The sequence below is a fragment of the Rhincodon typus genome, chromosome 8 (assembly GCF_021869965.1).
Source record: "Rhincodon typus isolate 14 chromosome 8, sRhiTyp1.1, whole genome shotgun sequence".
Taxonomy (NCBI): Eukaryota; Metazoa; Chordata; class Chondrichthyes; order Orectolobiformes; family Rhincodontidae; genus Rhincodon; species Rhincodon typus.
Window position 1 is genome coordinate 1,018,363 of NC_063339.1, and position 16,458 is coordinate 1,034,820.

Below are 16,458 nucleotides of genomic sequence, written 5' to 3' on the forward strand. Positions count from 1 at the left end.
ACCCCATATACATTCCACTACGGAGGAAACCCGGAAGTGAGGCAATCCATCGCAATGGACCCCAGAGTTTAAAACTAGGCGGGAAAACACACTGACGCTTCAGCAGAGGCTGCACTGAGGATGTTACAAAGCACAGTAACGAAACGTCTGCAGAGCAACAAACCAGCTCGGTGAGCCAACCAACCTCAACACCTACAACCCGAGCTACAGATCTACTCCAAAACCTTAAAATGACCAATTACATACTTTACCTATACGAAGTTTTAAACAGAAAGATCCATCAACCAGGTTTTTCAATAAACACAATTATTGGTTTATCAAAACAAAATTCAGTCTATAAAGGCATATCTCTATAAATATCACAAAACACACACAAACTGACAGACATACACACACATAGACAACTGTACTAATCAAGAAAAAGTGGGGTGGGGGAAACAAAAAGATTTCTGTGTAGAGATTGGCTTTCTGAAGAACAAACCTTATGCCAATGGGTTATTTTTGAAGCTAAATGGATAAAGTGTAGAATGTTCCAGAATCTATTGCTCTCATGTCCTCGCACACGAAGTCACGTCACTAATCACACACAGTTGGGTCTTTGAACTCGTTAACACATTTTGCTCAGGAAATATAATCTTGAAATGTTATTTTAATCTTTGAAAACAACAAATAGGTTTCACCCTGAATTGGTACAGAGGCTTTTCTTATCAGAAATGGATGAGGTAAGCGAGGCAGTTTGTTCTCAGCAGGCTTTCCTCCAACTCAGCTGGTTCTTAACAGGAACAAAAACAGAAGTTGCTGGAAAAGCTCAGCAGGTCTGGCAGCATCTGTGAAGACAAAATCAGAGTTAATGTTTCAGGTCCAGTGACCCTTCCTCAGAACACTGTGTTGTTCACAGATGCTGCCAGACCTGCTGAGCTTTTCCAAAAACTTCTGTTTTTGTTCCTCGGTTCTAAAGAGTCACCCCTTCACCCTGAGGCTGTGCCCTCCGGTCCTAGTCTCTACCAGTGGAAACATCTTCTCCACATCCACTTTATCCAGGCCTCTCGGTATCTAAGTTTCAGTAAGATTCCACCCTCATCCTTCTAAACTCCATCGAAAACAGACCCAGAGTCCTCAACCACTCCTCATACGACAAGCCCTTCATCACTTTTGTAAACCCCCACTTGAGCCCCTCCAACACCAGCACACCCTTCCTTAGATACAGGGTCCAAAACTGCTCACAATATTCTAAATGCAGTCTGACCAGAGCCTTACACAGCCTCAGGAATACATCTCTACTGTTGCATTCTAGCCCTCTTAAATGCATGCTAACACTGAATTTGCTTTCCTAACTGCCAACTGAATCTGCATGTTAACCTTCAGAGAATCCTGACCTAGGTCTCCCAAGTAGAAACTAGCCTATGCCTCTATTTTTCCTACCAAAGTGAATAACTTCATATTTTCCCACATTGTATTCCATCTGCCTCTTCTTTGTTCACTCTCCTAGCCTGTCCAAGACCTTCTGCAGCCTCCCCTTATCCTGCCCCTCCACCTTGTCTTTGTGTCATATGCAGACTTAGCAACAGTGCCCTCAGCTTCTTCCATAAAATCCAATGAATCCCTATAGTGTGGACACAGGCCATTCAGCCCAACAAGTCCACACTGACTCTCCAAAGAGTATACCACCCAGACTCATTCCCTCTACCCTATCCCTGTTACCCTACATTTCCCTTCCCAATCCACATAACCTGCACATCCCTGGAAACTATGACCAATTTAGCAAGGCCAATCCACCCAGCCTGTGCATCTTTGGACTGTGGGAGGAAACCAGAGCACCCGGAGGAAACCCACACAAACACAGGAAGAACCTGCAAACTCCACACAGACAGTTGCCTGAAGCTAGAACTGAAGCTGGGTCCCTGGCGCTGTGAGGCAGCAGTGCTAAACGCTGAGCCCCCATGCCAGCCCTTCTTCCAGATTGTTAACGTGTAATGTGAATAGTTGTGGTCCCAATGTTGATCTCTGCAGAAATCCACTAGTTACCGGATGCCATCCTGAAAGATCCCTTTTACCCCACTCTCTGCCTTCTGGCAGTCAGCCAATCTTCTATCGTGCCAGTAACTTGCCCCTTAATACCACGGGCTATTATCTCATTCAGCAGCCTCCTATACGATACCTTGCCAAAGGCCTTCTGGAAATCCAAACAAATCATGTCCACTGCTCTCACTTGCTCGTTACCTCCTCAAAGAACTCTAACAGATTTGTCAGGCATGACCTTCCCTTGATGAAGATGTGCTGACTCTGCCCTATTTTATTATGTGCTTACAAGTACTCAGCAATGTCACCCTTAATAACAAATTCTAAAATCTTACCATCCAAGGTCAGGCTAACCAGCCTGTAATTTCCTGTCTTCTCCACCCTCCCTTGCTTAAAAAGGGGTATTACATTGCTATTTTCCAGTCCTGTATGGTGCTTTCTGACTCCAGTGATTCCTGAAAGATCACCACCCAAAGCCTCTACAATCTTCTCAGCTATCTCCTTCAGAACTCTGGGATGTAGTCCATCTGGTCCAGGTGATTTATCCACCTTCAGACCTTTCAGCTTCCCCAGCACCTTCTCTTTAATGACGGCCACTACATTCACGACTGCCCCCCTGACTCTCTTGAAGTTCTGGTATGCTGCTAGTGCCCTCCACAGTGAAAACTTATGCAAACTTCCTATTCAGTTCCTCCACTATTTCTTTGTTCCCCATTACTACTTCTCCACCGTCATTTTCTAATGGTCCAATATCCACTCTTACTCTCACCACTTAGATACCAAAAAAAACTCTTGCAATCTTATTTTATATGACTAGCTAGCTTAACCTCGTATTTCATCTCCCCCCATAGCATTTTTAGTTTTTTTTAAAGGCTCCCATATTCTCCAGCTTCCCACTAATCTTCACCACATTATATGCTTTTACTTTTGCTTTTGCTTTTGTGCTGTCCCTGACTTCCCTTGTCAGCCATGGTTACCTCAGCCTGCCCTTTGTACATTTCTTCTTCCTTGGAATGAAGTTCTGCTGTGCCTCCCAAATTATCCGAGAAAATCCTGTCATTGATGCTTCACTACCTTCCCTGCGAGGCTCCCCTTCCAATCAACTCTAGTCAACTCCTCCCTCGTGTCTTTGTAGTTACCTTTCCTCAATTGTAATGTTACATCTGACTCAATCTTTTCCCTCTCAAAATGCAGGTTAAATTCTATCATATCATGGTTATTGCCCCTAGGAGTTTCTTCACCTTAAGATCCCTAATCAAGTCTGCCCCATTACATATCACCAAATCCAGAACTGCCTGTTCCCTCATGGGCTCCACCGCAAGCTGCTCCAAAATACCATTTTGCAGATATTCCACGAATTCCTTTTCTTGGCATCTGCTACCAACCTGATTTTCCCAGTCCACCTGCATTTTGAAGTCTCCCATTATTATTGTAATAGTGCCTCCCTTACATGCCTTTTCTGTCTCCTGACTTATTTTCTTTCTCACAGCATGACCACTGATACAGGCCTGTACACAATTCATGTCAGGGTCTTTTTCCCTTTGTGGTTCCTCAACTCTACCCATACAGATTCCACACTTTCCAACTCGATATCACTTCTTGCTATCAATTTCATTTCATTTCTTACTAATAAGGCAATCCCATCCCCTCTAACTGTCCTTTCGAAAGGACGCATATCCATGGATATTTAGGTCCCAGCCCTGATCCCCCTGCAGCCACAACATCGTATCCGCCAATTCCAATCTGTGCTACAAGTTCATTCATTCTCACCATTGTTCTTTATCTGCTGTGCCTGAAATTAGTTTCCTGACCATTTCCTCACTCTGTCCTATTAACTATTCTGGAAACTTCAATAACCTCTCCTGAAACTCTCCCCCACTTTAACTGGTGTAAAGTCCTGATGACCACCCTATTTAGCCTTTCCGCTAGGATCCTGGTCCCAGATCGATTTAGGTGGAGCCTGTCCTGAGGGTACAGGTCTCTCCTGTCAGAACACCGATGCCAGTGCCCCATATACTGGAATCTCTCTTTCCCATCCCACTCGTTAGCTTATGTCTCTAATCTTAATTCTTCACCAATCTGCTCAAGTAATAATCCAGGCATTACAACCGGTGAGGTCCGGTTTTTAATTTTCTTCTGAATTTCTGACATTTTCTAAAAAGGACCTCTTGCTTTCTTGCTGATGTCAACATGGACCATAACAGCTGGATCCTCCCTCTTTCACTCCAGTACCTTTCCAAGCTACTCGAGATATCCATCACCTTGGCATTCAGTAGGCAATACACCAGGCAGAACTCTCAATCCTACTGAGAAAGGATAATATATTGACCACTAATTATGGAATGCCGACCACTATCACTTCTCTTTGTGCTACCTGGACCACGGTGCAGGGAGTTTGACCATCCTTCCTGCAGCCCTTTTCCTCATCCACATAGACAGCAAGAACATTGTACCGGTTGGACAAGGTCAAGAGCTGAGGCCCCTCCAACAACACACCCAGGATCTCTCTACTTGCCCCATGTGTTGTCACATGCTCCTCTCTCTGACCAGGGGTCAAATTTCAAATATTTAAGCTACAGGGTGTGACTGCCAGGAACACAGGAGGAGGAGACCTATACCCCAGTGAGAGTCAGCACCTTCAGGAGGGGAGGGGGACCCTGCACCCAAGTGAGAGTCAGCACCTTCAGGAGAGGAGGAAAACCTGTACCCCAGTGAGAGTCAGCACCGTCAGGAAGGGAGGGGGACCCTGTACCCCAGTGAGAGTCAGCACCTTCAGGAGGGGAGGGGGACCCTGTACCCCGTGAGAGTCAGCGCCTTCAGGAGGGGAGCGGGACCCTGTACCCCAGTGAGAGTCAGCACCTTCAGGAGGGGAGGGGGACCCTGTACACCAGTGAGAGCCAGCATCTTCAGGAGGGGAGGGGGACCCTGTATCCCAGTGAGAGCCAGCACCTTCAGGAGAGGAGGGGGACCCGGTATCCCAGTGAGAATCAACACCTTCAGGAGAGGGACCCTTTACCCCAGTGACAGTCAGCACCTTCAGGAGAGGAGGGGAATCCTGTAGCCCAGTGAGAGTCAGCACCTTCAGGAGAGGGACCCTGTACCCCAGTGAGAGCCAGCACGTTGAGGTGGTGAGGGGTTCCCTGTAACCCAGTGAGTCAGCGCCTTCAGGAGGGGAGCGGGACCCAGTACCCCAGTGAGAGTCAGCACCTTCAGGAGGGGAGGGGGACCCTGTACACCAGTGAGAGCCAGCATCTTCAGGAGGGGAGGGGGACCCTGTATCCCAGTGAGAGTCAGCACTGTCAGGAGGGGAGGGGGACCCCAGTGAGAGTCAGCACCTCCAGGAGAGGAGGGGAAACCTGTACCCCAGTGAGAGGCAGCACCGTCAGGAGGGGAGGGGGACCCTGTACCCCAGTGAGAGTCAGCACCGTCAGGAGGGGAGGGGGACCCTGTATCCCAGTGAGAGTCAGCACCTTCAGGAGGGGAGGGGGACCCTGTACCCCAGTGAGAGCCAGCACCTTCAGGAGAGGTGGAGGACCTGGCACCCCAGTGAGAATCAGCACCTTCAGGAGGGGAGGGGGACCCTGTACCCCACTGAGAGTCAGCACTTCAGGAGAGGAGGGGAATCCTGTACTCCAGTGAGAGCCAGCACCTTCAGGAGAGGAGGGGAACCCTGTCCCCCCATGAGAGTCAGCAACTTCAGGAGAGGGACCCTGTACCCCAGTGAGATCAGCACCTTCAGGAGGGGAGGGGGACCCTGTACCCCAGTGAGAGCCAGCACCTTCAGGAGGGGAGGGGGACCCTGTACCCCAGTGAGAGCCAGCACCTTCAGGAGAGGAGGGGCACCCGGTACCCCAGTGAGAATCAGCACCTTCAGGAGAGGGACCCTGTACCCCAGTGAGAGTCAGCACCTTCAGGAGAGGAGGGGAAACCTGTACCCCAGTGAGAGTCAGCACCGTCAGGAGGGGAGGGGGACCCCAGTGAGAGCCAGCACCTTCAGGAGAGGAGGGGGACCTGGTACCCCAGTGAGAATCAGCACCTGCAGGAGAGGGATCCTGTACCCCACTGAGAGTCAGCACTTCAGGAGAGGAGGAGAATCCTGTACCCCAGTGAGAGTCAGCACCTTCAGGAGAGGGACCCTGTACCCCACTGAGAGTCAGCACTTCAGGAGAGGAGGGGAATCCTGTACCCCAGTGAGAGTCAGCACCTTCAGGAGAGGGAGTCTGTACCCCAGTGAGAGCCAGCACCTTCAGGAGAGGGACTCTGTACCCCAGTGAGAGTCAGCACCTTCAGGAGAGGAGGGGGACCCTGTATCCCAGTGAGAGTCAGCACCTTCAGGAGGGGAGGGGGACCCTGTACCCCAGTGAGAGTCAGCACCTTCAGGAGAGGTGGGAAACCTGTACCCCAGTGAGAGTCAGCACCGGCAGGAGGGGAGGGGGACCCTGTACCCCAGTGAGAGTCAGCACTTCAGGAGAGGAGGGGAATCCTGTACCCCAGTGAGAGCCAGCACCTTCAGGAGAGGAGGGGGACCCTGTACCCCAGTGAGAGCCAGCACCTTCAGGAGAGGTGGAGGACCTGGCACCCCAGTGAGAATCAGCACCTTCAGGAGGGGAGGGGGACCCTGTACCCCACTGAGAGTCAGCACTTCAGGAGAGGAGGGGAATCCTGTACCCCAGTGAGAGTCAGCACCTTCAGGAGAGGAGGGGAACCCTGTAGCCCAGTGAGAGTCAGCACCTTCAGGAGAGGAGGGGGACCCTGTATCCCAGTGAGAGTCACCACCTTGAGGAGAGGAGGGGGACCCTGTATCCCACTGCGAGTCAGTAAATTTCTGTTGGAAAAAGAGGTCCTCCCAATTTGGGGGAAACAGTTGTGCTGTGGTAGTATCACTGGACTAGTAATCCAGAAACTCAGGCTAATGCTTTGGGGACATGGGTTTGAATCATGGGAAGTGGTGGAATTTTAGCTCAATACAAGTCTGGATTTAAAAATATCCCTAATGGTGACCATGTAACCACTGTTGATAGTTATTAAAAACTCATCTACGTCACTGATGCCCTTTTGGGAAGGAAATCCACCATCCACACCCAGTCTGGCTAACACTAGCTCCAGACCGACAGCTATGTGGTTGATTCTTAACTACCCTTTGGACAACTATGGATGAGTAATAAATACTGTCCAAAATACTGTCCTGGTTAGTGCCCACATCCCATGAACAAATTAAAGCAAACTCACCTGGTTTTACGTGCTGATCCATTCAACTGAGTGACTCTGTCCTCCATTGACCTGGAAGCAAGAAGAGGCAGTCAGGTTGTGAAGGAAAGATGATCCACAACCATCTCTCCAATCAAGTGAGGGAGAGCTAGAAGGGTAAGCAAAGATGGTGAGGTGAGATGAGAGATAAGACCAAAAGGGAAAACAGGAGATGGAGAAAGATGAAGGAAAGGGTGGAGAGATGAGAAGTGGGTCAAGGGGAAGATGGGTGATTGGGAGTGGACAGGTGCCTGCCTATCTCCTCCTTAAATTTACTCCATGTCTCAGCATCCATTACACTCTGGGACAGTGAATTCCACAGACCCTTTGAGAGAAGTGATTTCTCCTCATCTTGGTTTTAAATCTGCTACCCCTTATCATTTTAGACAGCCCCACATGAGGAAATATCCTCTCTATGTCCACTTGTAAATCCCCTTTAGCACCTTATACATCTTCTAAACTGTGGTATTCGTCTAAACTGCTCATTTTTTTCCTCATTAGTCATGCCTTCAATCTCTGGAGTTAACCTTGTGAAACTTCCCCAAACTGCCTCCAATACAACTACGACGTTCCTCAAGTAAGGGGATCAAAACTGCTCGAATCCAAAATGGTCTCAATGACGCCTTGAGCAATTGCAACATTTCCCTAATTTAAACTCCATTCTTTTAGCAATAAGTGCCAAAATTCAATTTACAATCATTATCCCCTCCTGTACCTGCATACTAGCCTTCCACAATTCCCAGATCGTTTGCACTGAAGCAATCTGCAGATTGTCTCCATCAGCCAGATTTTGGCCCATTCACCTTACTGATCCATGTCCATTTGTAACTTGCTTATTATTTCACTGCAACTTCATTTCCCACCAATTTGGTGAGTATCTGGGAAGTGGTTAAGGTCTATTTTGTTCCTCAAGTTTAAAATAGTACAGGTGTTGATGGTATTGCCACAGAGGCACGGTATAGAATCCCCAAAGTGTGGAAACAGGCCATTCAGCCCAACAATCCCACACCAACCCTCCAAAATCATCTTACCCAAACCCATCCTACTACCCTATCCCTGTAACCCTGCATTTCCCATGGCTAACGCACATAACTTTCACATCCCTGAACACTAAGGGTGATTTAGTGTGGCCAATCCACCTAACTTGCACATCTTTGGATTGTGGGAGGAAACCAGAGCACCAGCAGAAACCCATGCAGACATGGGGAGAATGTACAAACTTTACACAGTTGCCCGAGGCTGGAATCGAACCCGGGTTCCTAGCACTGAGACAGCACTGCTGACCACTGAGCCACTGAGCCACTGTGCCACCCCAATGTTAACAAAATATATGAAAATGAAAAGTAACAAAAAAATTAAGTTAATTATCTTGTTAACTAAAACACATTAGGTTGGTAGAAAAGGTGATGCACCACAGCTACAGCATTTGAGCAAACTGGGTGTTCGTGTGATCCAAGGCAAACAAGTAGGCACTGTCACAATAGCAAAAACAGAAGTTGCTGGAAAAGCTCAGCAGGTCTGGCAGCATCTGTGAAGAAGGAAATCAGAGTTAAAGTTTCAGGTCCAGTAACCCTTCCCCAGAACTCTATCGGCACTGTGTGTCTGCACTGGCTCGGAGGTGAAGGCCGAGTACATCAGTGAGGGGAAACGTTAACTGACTATTTTGTACTGGGAGCCAGTTACAGACCTGAGGATAAGGTTGTATAATTTAGTCAGTAGTCAGCGACAGGTGAGTATGCCTGTGTGAGGAAGGTCAGAGGACCCAAAGGCCAGCAGCATAGGTGCCTCAGCCTTTGCAATTGTCCAACAGGGTTGAGGTTTGTCCAGCTTGGATGAGAGTGGAGGCTGCAGGGTGGATGAGCTTAGTGACCATGGTCCAGAAAGCCACTGAAGTGGGAGAGCAATATGGAATGTAGCAGTAGCAGGGGACATACAGTGAGGGGAATTGAAATTAGAAACAGAAGAGTAAAGGCAAGCATCAAATAGGATCAGAATACAGAATAATGTTTCAAAAACAAAGTTAAGGGTACTTTACCTGAACATATGCAGCATTCACAGCAAGGTAAAAGGTACCAAACAGATTTAATTGCCATTACAGGGAAATGGCAATTGACTCGGAACAGAACCTTCAAGAAAGGATGGACAAAAAGCAAAAGGGATGGAATCAGTCCGTCACCAAGAGAGGACTTGAGGATCCGGTTTGGCTGAAGCTACGAAACAGCAAGGGGCAGCTGACGTTGGTGGCCTTGAGAAACGTCCTACCAAAGTGCAGTGGATATAGATCAGGAAATTAGAGATGCATACCATGTGGGTAATAAACAATGGGTGACTTCAATTTAGATACAGACTGGGTTAACCAAGTTAATAGCATTACTGTAGAGATGAATTCTTGCAACGTGTACAAGATGGGTTTCTGAAACAGTACATTAAGAAATCAACTAGAGATCAGGCTATTTCAGATTTGGTATCAAGTAAAGAAGAAGGGTTAATTATGATTCCAGACCCACAGCAATGTGGTTGAGTCTTACATGCCCTTTGTGCAATTAGGGATGTGTAATAAATGCTGGCCTGGCCAATGACACCCCCATCCTGTGAATGAATGAATCCTCTCAGCATTTACCCTGTCAAGCCCCATTTCATATCTTTCAATGAGATCATCTCTGGTTGTTCGATATTCCACTGAGTAGAGTCCCCAACCTGCTCAACATTTGTTCAGAAGACAATCACTCCGTACTAGGGCTCATCCTAGTGAACATTCTCTGAACTTTCTCCAATGAAATTATAGCTTTCCTTATATAAGGAGACCAAAACTGCTCCAGTACTCTAGGTGCGGTCTCACTAGCAACTCACATTAAATTGTCTGCAACAAATATACATTTGCCTAAGACACAAACAGGAAAGATAATTCAACTGTGGCTAACGAAAGAAATTACACAACTTCATTCAAACAGTTAAGGTTCAGATAAGCCTGAGGATTAAGAGCAAATTAGAACCCAGCAAAATCGATCAAGAAAGTGACAGAGATTGGGAAAAATGACATGAGTGCAAACCAGAAAGAAATATTAAAGCTGACTGTAACAGCTACTTTATTGTCGTGAAAAGGAAAATATTAGGAAGGACAAATGCAAGTTCATGTCAGGTGGAAACAGGAGAATTTGTAATGGAGAACAGGGAAATAATGAAGAAGTAAACAACAGAATACCATCAGGATCAGAGGTAGGGTCCCAGCTGTTCACAAGCTATAGAAATGATTGGGGTTTGGGTGATATTTTCTGGACAGAATGACAGAGATCCCCGAGGCTAAGTGTAAGTAAGGAACTGTTTATTGTGTGTTAATCAATGGTATTGTATGTGAATGTGAGTGATATATGGGAAACAAGTAATCAATGGGGTTGTGAGTTGGTACGTGAGCAAGTTGGAATAATATCCAGACCAGAAAAGCATAAGCCTGAACTCCATCTAAACAAGATCGGAACCTCTGCTGTTAATGGGGACCAAATGCAGTATTTCCGAATGTTTTTATTATTCACTTGGGGGGCATGGGCATCACTGGCTGGGCCAGCATTTATTGCCTGCTTCTTGTTGCCCTTGAGAACCCCTGCAGTCCACCTGCTGTGGGCTGACCCACAATGCCCTAAGGCAGGGAGTTTCAGGATTTTGACCCAGTGACCCTGCCCCCTTCCTTCACCCCCATCTGCCCAATCCTTGCTCACTATCCCTTTATAGCCAGATTACGCTGGACCAAGTCAACTAGGAACTCACCCTCGCTGGTTGTCGATGATTGGCTGGTTCAGGATCTCGTTGGCTGCTGGTCGCTTCTCTGGATCCTGAAATAAAGACAGTGAATGATGGGCACAGTGTGCTGTGTATATGCCGAGGGGCACACTGTGCACACCCAGTGGCACCGCGTGTATGCCCAGAGCGCCGTGTGCATGCCCAGGGGCGCCTCGTACATGCCCAGTAGCACAGCGTGCACACCCAGGGGCACACTGTGTACACTGGGGGGAAACCGCGTGCACACCCAGAGCGCCGTGCGCACACCCACAGCGCTGCGTGCACACCCAGCGGCACACTGTGTACACTGGGGGGGAACCGCGTGCACACCCAGAGCGCCACGTGCACACCCAGGGACACACTGTGTACACTGGGGGGAACCGCATGCACACCCAGAGCGCCGCGTGCACACCCAGGGGACTCTGCGCCTTCCCCGAGTGGCATGACAAGGCATGAGTAGATGCAGATGTGTGCATCAAGCTCACCTTATCCAAACACTCCAAGACTATAGAGCGCATGGCCTCACTATATACAGTTGGATCCACATCCATCGTACGCGTTCCCTTCACTATCTTCACACAAAGATTCAGCGGATTCTGGGAAGCAGAAACAAATAAAGTCACTATATTGATCAGTGCAATGGAGGAAAGAGGAAAGAGAGGGCTGGAGAGAGAGGGTGGAAAAGACAAGAGGTGAAAAGCAGCTATGGAAAGAAAGAGAGTGTAAAAGCATGAGTGTGAGAGAGGGGAGTAAAGATAGAGGCGAGGGGCGGGAGAGGGAGGAGCGCAGCCCAGAGGGAGGGAGGCGCGCGGCCCAGAGGGAGGAAGGAGCACGGCTGAGGGAAAGGGAGGAACGCGGCCGAGAGAAAGGGAGCGTGGGAGGGAGGGTGAGATGGAGGGAGGTTGGGATGGTGGAAGAGAGAGGGGGCCGGTAAGACAGAGGAAGAGAAAGAAAGAGTGGGTGGGTGGGGGGAGAAGCAATGGTAGAGGTAGAAAGATAGTGACTGGGGAAAGATGTTTGATAGGGAGATGGGTTGGGGGGAGTGGAGCAAGCAGCATGGAGGCTAAAAGGCTGGGGAAGTGCCAAGTGTTTGGGACAGGGAGGTCTGTAAGGGCAGTGAGAGTTGACGCTGTGGTTCGGGGAGGGAGAGGGAGGGAGAGAGAGAGACAGAGAGAGAAAGGGCTTGGCTGGGATATAGAGGTTGGGAGTGTTGGCGAGTAGGTGGCAGTAGGTGGGGATTGAGGGAGTTGGCTTGGATAGCAGGAACAGATGGGACTGAGTATGAAATGAATATCACGCATTGGCCTCCTACTCAATGGGAGCAGATGGACCCAGATTTCGAGGAGGAAGCAGATTACTTGTCCTATTGAGGTTCATACCGTTGCATCAAATGTTCGAGTGAGGGTCAGCAGTTCGAACAGTACACAGCCGACTGCCCAGATATCCGATTTAAAATTATACTTCTCCCCTTGGCAGAGTTCTGGTGACATGTAATACGGAGTCCCGACACACTGCAGAGAAAACACACGCATCAGCCAGACTGCAGAACAGGCTAGCTGCAATCCCAGCTCAGACTCACAGGAAGAACACCAATATCAGCACTGCACCTCTATTCCAGGGAAAACGTTTCTTCTAGTTCATCTGTACAAGTGAGATTACTCACAATGTTTTATCAAATCACATCAACTCCCACAGTTCTGTCAGTATCAGAGTTTAAATGGGGTTAAAGGATAGGTCAATACAGAAGCCATGGCAGACACTTACACAGATATTGTACAATTCTGCAAAAGTGAGGAAGAAATACTCAAAGGGAAGGAAACCAGTGGAGGGGTCTGTGTTTGGACCACAGCTAATCACATTATACATTAACATTCTGGACAAAAGAACTGAGGGTTTGTTGCTATGTTTACAGATAACACAAAGACAGGTGGCAGGACAGATAGTGTTGAGGTAGCAGGGAGGCTGCAGAGGATTTGGACAGGCTGGGAGAGTGGGCAAAGACGTGGCAGATGGAATACAATGTAGGAAAGTATGAGGTTATACATTTTTGTAGGAAGATTAGAGGCATAAACTATTTTATAAATGGGAAAAGGCTTCAGAAATTTTAAGCACAAAGGTAGTTGGGAGTTCTAGTTTAAGATTCACTTGAGCTTAATGCGCAGGTTCAGTTGGTGGTTAGGAAGGCAAATACAATGTTGCATTCATTTCAAGGGAGCTAGAATGCAGCAGCAGAGATGTACTGCTGAGGTTGTATGAGGTTCTGGTCAGACCACAATAGTAAGTGGTTTTGGGCCCTGACTTGAGTAAGGATGTGCTGGTGTTGGAGGGGATCCAGAGAAGGTTTACAAGAATGATCCTAGAGATGAAGGGCTTGTCATACCAGTAGCAGTTGAGGACTCTGGGTCTGTATATGGAGTTTAGAAGGATGAGGAGGGAATCTGATTGAAACTTACAGAATGCTAGGAGACCTAGATAGAGTGGACGTGGTGAAGATATCTCTCCTACTAGTGACCTAGGACCCAGAAACTCAGCCTTAGAGTGAAGGGATGATCCTTTAGAACCGAGATGAGGAGGAATTTCTTCAGCCAGGGTGGTGAATCTGAGCAACTCATTTTCACAGAGGGCTGTGAGGCCAAGTCATTGAGTGTATTTAAGACAGAAGTAGATAGGTTCCTGATGAGTAAGGGGATCAAGGGTTACAGGAAGAAGGCAGGATAATGGGGTTGAGAAACATATTGGTCATGATCAAATGGAAGACCTGATGTAATGGGCTGAACAGCCTAATTCTGTTCCTATGGTCTTATGGAAGAGAACATAAGAAATTGGAGTCAAATAAATCACTATTTACTTTTAACTTAAATATATTCCATGACACTACACCCACTACATTCTGAGGCGGAGAGTTTCAAAGTCACACGACCCTCTGAGTGAAAACACTCTCCTCATCTCTGTCCTGAAAGGGTGACCCCTCATTTTAAACACTGCCCCCTAGTTCTGGATTGACTCACAGGAAGAACTATTCTTTTGCACAACCACCTTGTCAAGGCCATTCAGGATCTTAGACATTTCAATAAATATATACCTGCTCATTCCAGGTACAACCCAGCAAACCTCCTCTGATTAGTGAACCGCCTCATATGCATTTATATTATCCCTTAAATAAGGAACTGCACGTAGTATTTGAGATGTGATCTCACCAAGGCCCTGGTTAACGGAAGCATAACATCCTTACTTTTATGTTCAATTCCTCTCGGAATAAAGGATAACTCTCCATTAGCATCCCTGATTTTATGCTGTACTTGTGCAGTAACATTTTGTAACTCATACGTGACAGCACATAAATCCCTTTGTACTTCGGAATTCCGCAGTCATTCTCCATTTATGTAACACATTTTTTTCCTCACACTTCCTGTCATCCATGGCTAACTAAGGAAGTTAAAAATTGTATCAAATTGAAAGAAAAAGTGCATAATTCTGCAGATCAGCAGTAGGTGTGAAGGGAGAACACAGACAGAATATTATTTAAATGGAGAGAAACTGCAGAAAGCTGCAGCACACATGAGCAGAGAGATCTCGGTGTCTATGTGCATAGATCACTGAAAGTTGCCACCCAGGTTGGTAGCGTTGTTAAGAAGGCGTACAGTATGTTAGGTTTTATTGGTAGAGGGATTGAGTTTCGGAGACATGAGGTCATGTTGCAGATGTACAAAACTCTGGTGCGGCCGCACTTGGAGTATTGCGTACAGTTCTGGTCGCCGCATTATAGGAAGGATGTGGAAGCATTGGAAAGGGTGCAGAGGAGATTTACCAGGATGTTGCCTGGTATGGAGGGAAGGTCTTATGAGGAAAGGCTGAGGGACTTGAGGCTGTTTTCGTTAGAGAGAAGAAGGTTAAGAGGTGACTTGATAGAGACATACAAGATGATCAGAGGATTAGATAGGGTGGACAGTGGGAGCCTTTTTCCTCGGATGGTGGTGGCTAGCACGAGGGGACATAGCTTTAAATTGAGGGGTGATAGATATAGGACAGATGTCAGACGTAGGTTCTTTACTCAGAGAGTAGTAAGGGCGTGGAATGCCCTGCCTGCAAAAATAGTAGACTCGCCAACTTTAAGGGCATTTAAATGGTCATTGGATAAACATATGGATGATAACGGAATAGTTTAGGTTAGATGGGCTTCAGATTGGTTTCACAGGTCAGCGCAATTTTGAGGGCCGAAGGGCCTGTACTGCGCTGTAATGTTCTATGTTCTATGTTTAAAGGTATTTCGAGGGGGTTGCTGTGTAAGAGTAGAGAAGTCTTACGGAAGCTGTACAAGTGAGGCCACATCTGGAGGACTGTGACCAGTTTTGGTCCCCATATTTAAGGAAAGGTATCATTTCATTGCAGGAAGTTCAGAGAATGTTCACTAGAATGATCCCTGGTATTGAGGGATTAAAGATTAAACAGGCTGGAACTCATTGGAATTCAGAAAAATGAGAGGTTGAAATATATTGGATTCTTAAAGGGCATGACAGAGTAGATACTAAGAGGATGCTCGCCGTCAAATGAGAGTCCAGGACCAGATGGTATAGTCTCAGAATAAAAGGGCACCAATTTAAGACTCAGACGAGGAGGAATTTCTTCTCTCAAAGGGTTGAGAGTCTTTGGAACTCCTTGTCACAGAGGGCTGTGGGGACAGAGTCCTTGTGTGTATTTAAGGCTGAGATAGATAGATTCTTGATCAGTCAGGAACTAAGGGTTACCAGAAAAGGAAAGCAGACGTGAGGAATGTCAGATCAGCCACAATGCTACTAAATGGTGGAGCAGGCTCAAAGAGCCGATCGGCCTACTCCTGTTCCTATTTCTTATCGACTAAGATTGGACAGTATTTAAAAAATTACAAGGACTGATTTAAGAACTAAAAGGAGGAAGAAATTCCAGTATGAGGGGAAACTATGTGGAAACATCAAAACACGTACAGGTCTTTAAACACAAAAACTGTACAAAAAAGTGTTGGTCCTCTAGAGAGTGACTCTGGAGAATTAATAATGAATGATAGCAAAACGGCTGATGAATTGAACAGCTATTTTGTAACTATCTTTATAGCAAGGAATCACATTCCAGAAATAATTATAAATAAGGAAGTAAAAGTGAGGGAGGATCTTTCAACATTTACAGTCTTCAAGGAAAAGATACGAAGGAATTATTAGAACTAAAATCTGATTAAAGTGAAGGTCCTATTTCCAGGTTTGCAGATGACAACAATAGTTGGGAAGGTGAGGATGACACAATGAGTCTACAGAGGGATATACTCAGGTTAGGGAAGTAGGCAAAAACTGGGCAGTTGGAATATTATGTAGGATGATGTGGACAAGAACAAAATACTGCTGTCTGGGGGCACAGACCGGATCACAGCCCGGGTCTGGGGGCACAGAC

The 16,458-nt window shown here is 47.0% G+C and overlaps 1 protein-coding gene across 1 annotated transcript in view; it reads right to left on the bottom strand.

Annotated features, from left to right (window-relative positions):
• The window catches only part of LOC109938684 (serine/threonine-protein kinase Nek9), a 162,009-nt gene extending 147,590 nt beyond the window's left edge, over positions 1-14,419 (bottom strand). The window contains exons 1-5 of the mRNA XM_048599984.1: positions 14,273-14,419; positions 12,420-12,551; positions 11,526-11,636; positions 11,029-11,093; positions 7,249-7,299 (exon numbers count right to left, since the gene is read on the bottom strand). Coding sequence (XP_048455941.1) covers positions 7,249-7,299; positions 11,029-11,093; positions 11,526-11,636; positions 12,420-12,551; positions 14,273-14,419 — 506 coding nt within the window. The remainder of the gene's footprint in view (positions 1-7,248; positions 7,300-11,028; positions 11,094-11,525; positions 11,637-12,419; positions 12,552-14,272) is intronic.
• Positions 14,420-16,458: the final 2,039 nt, after the last annotated feature.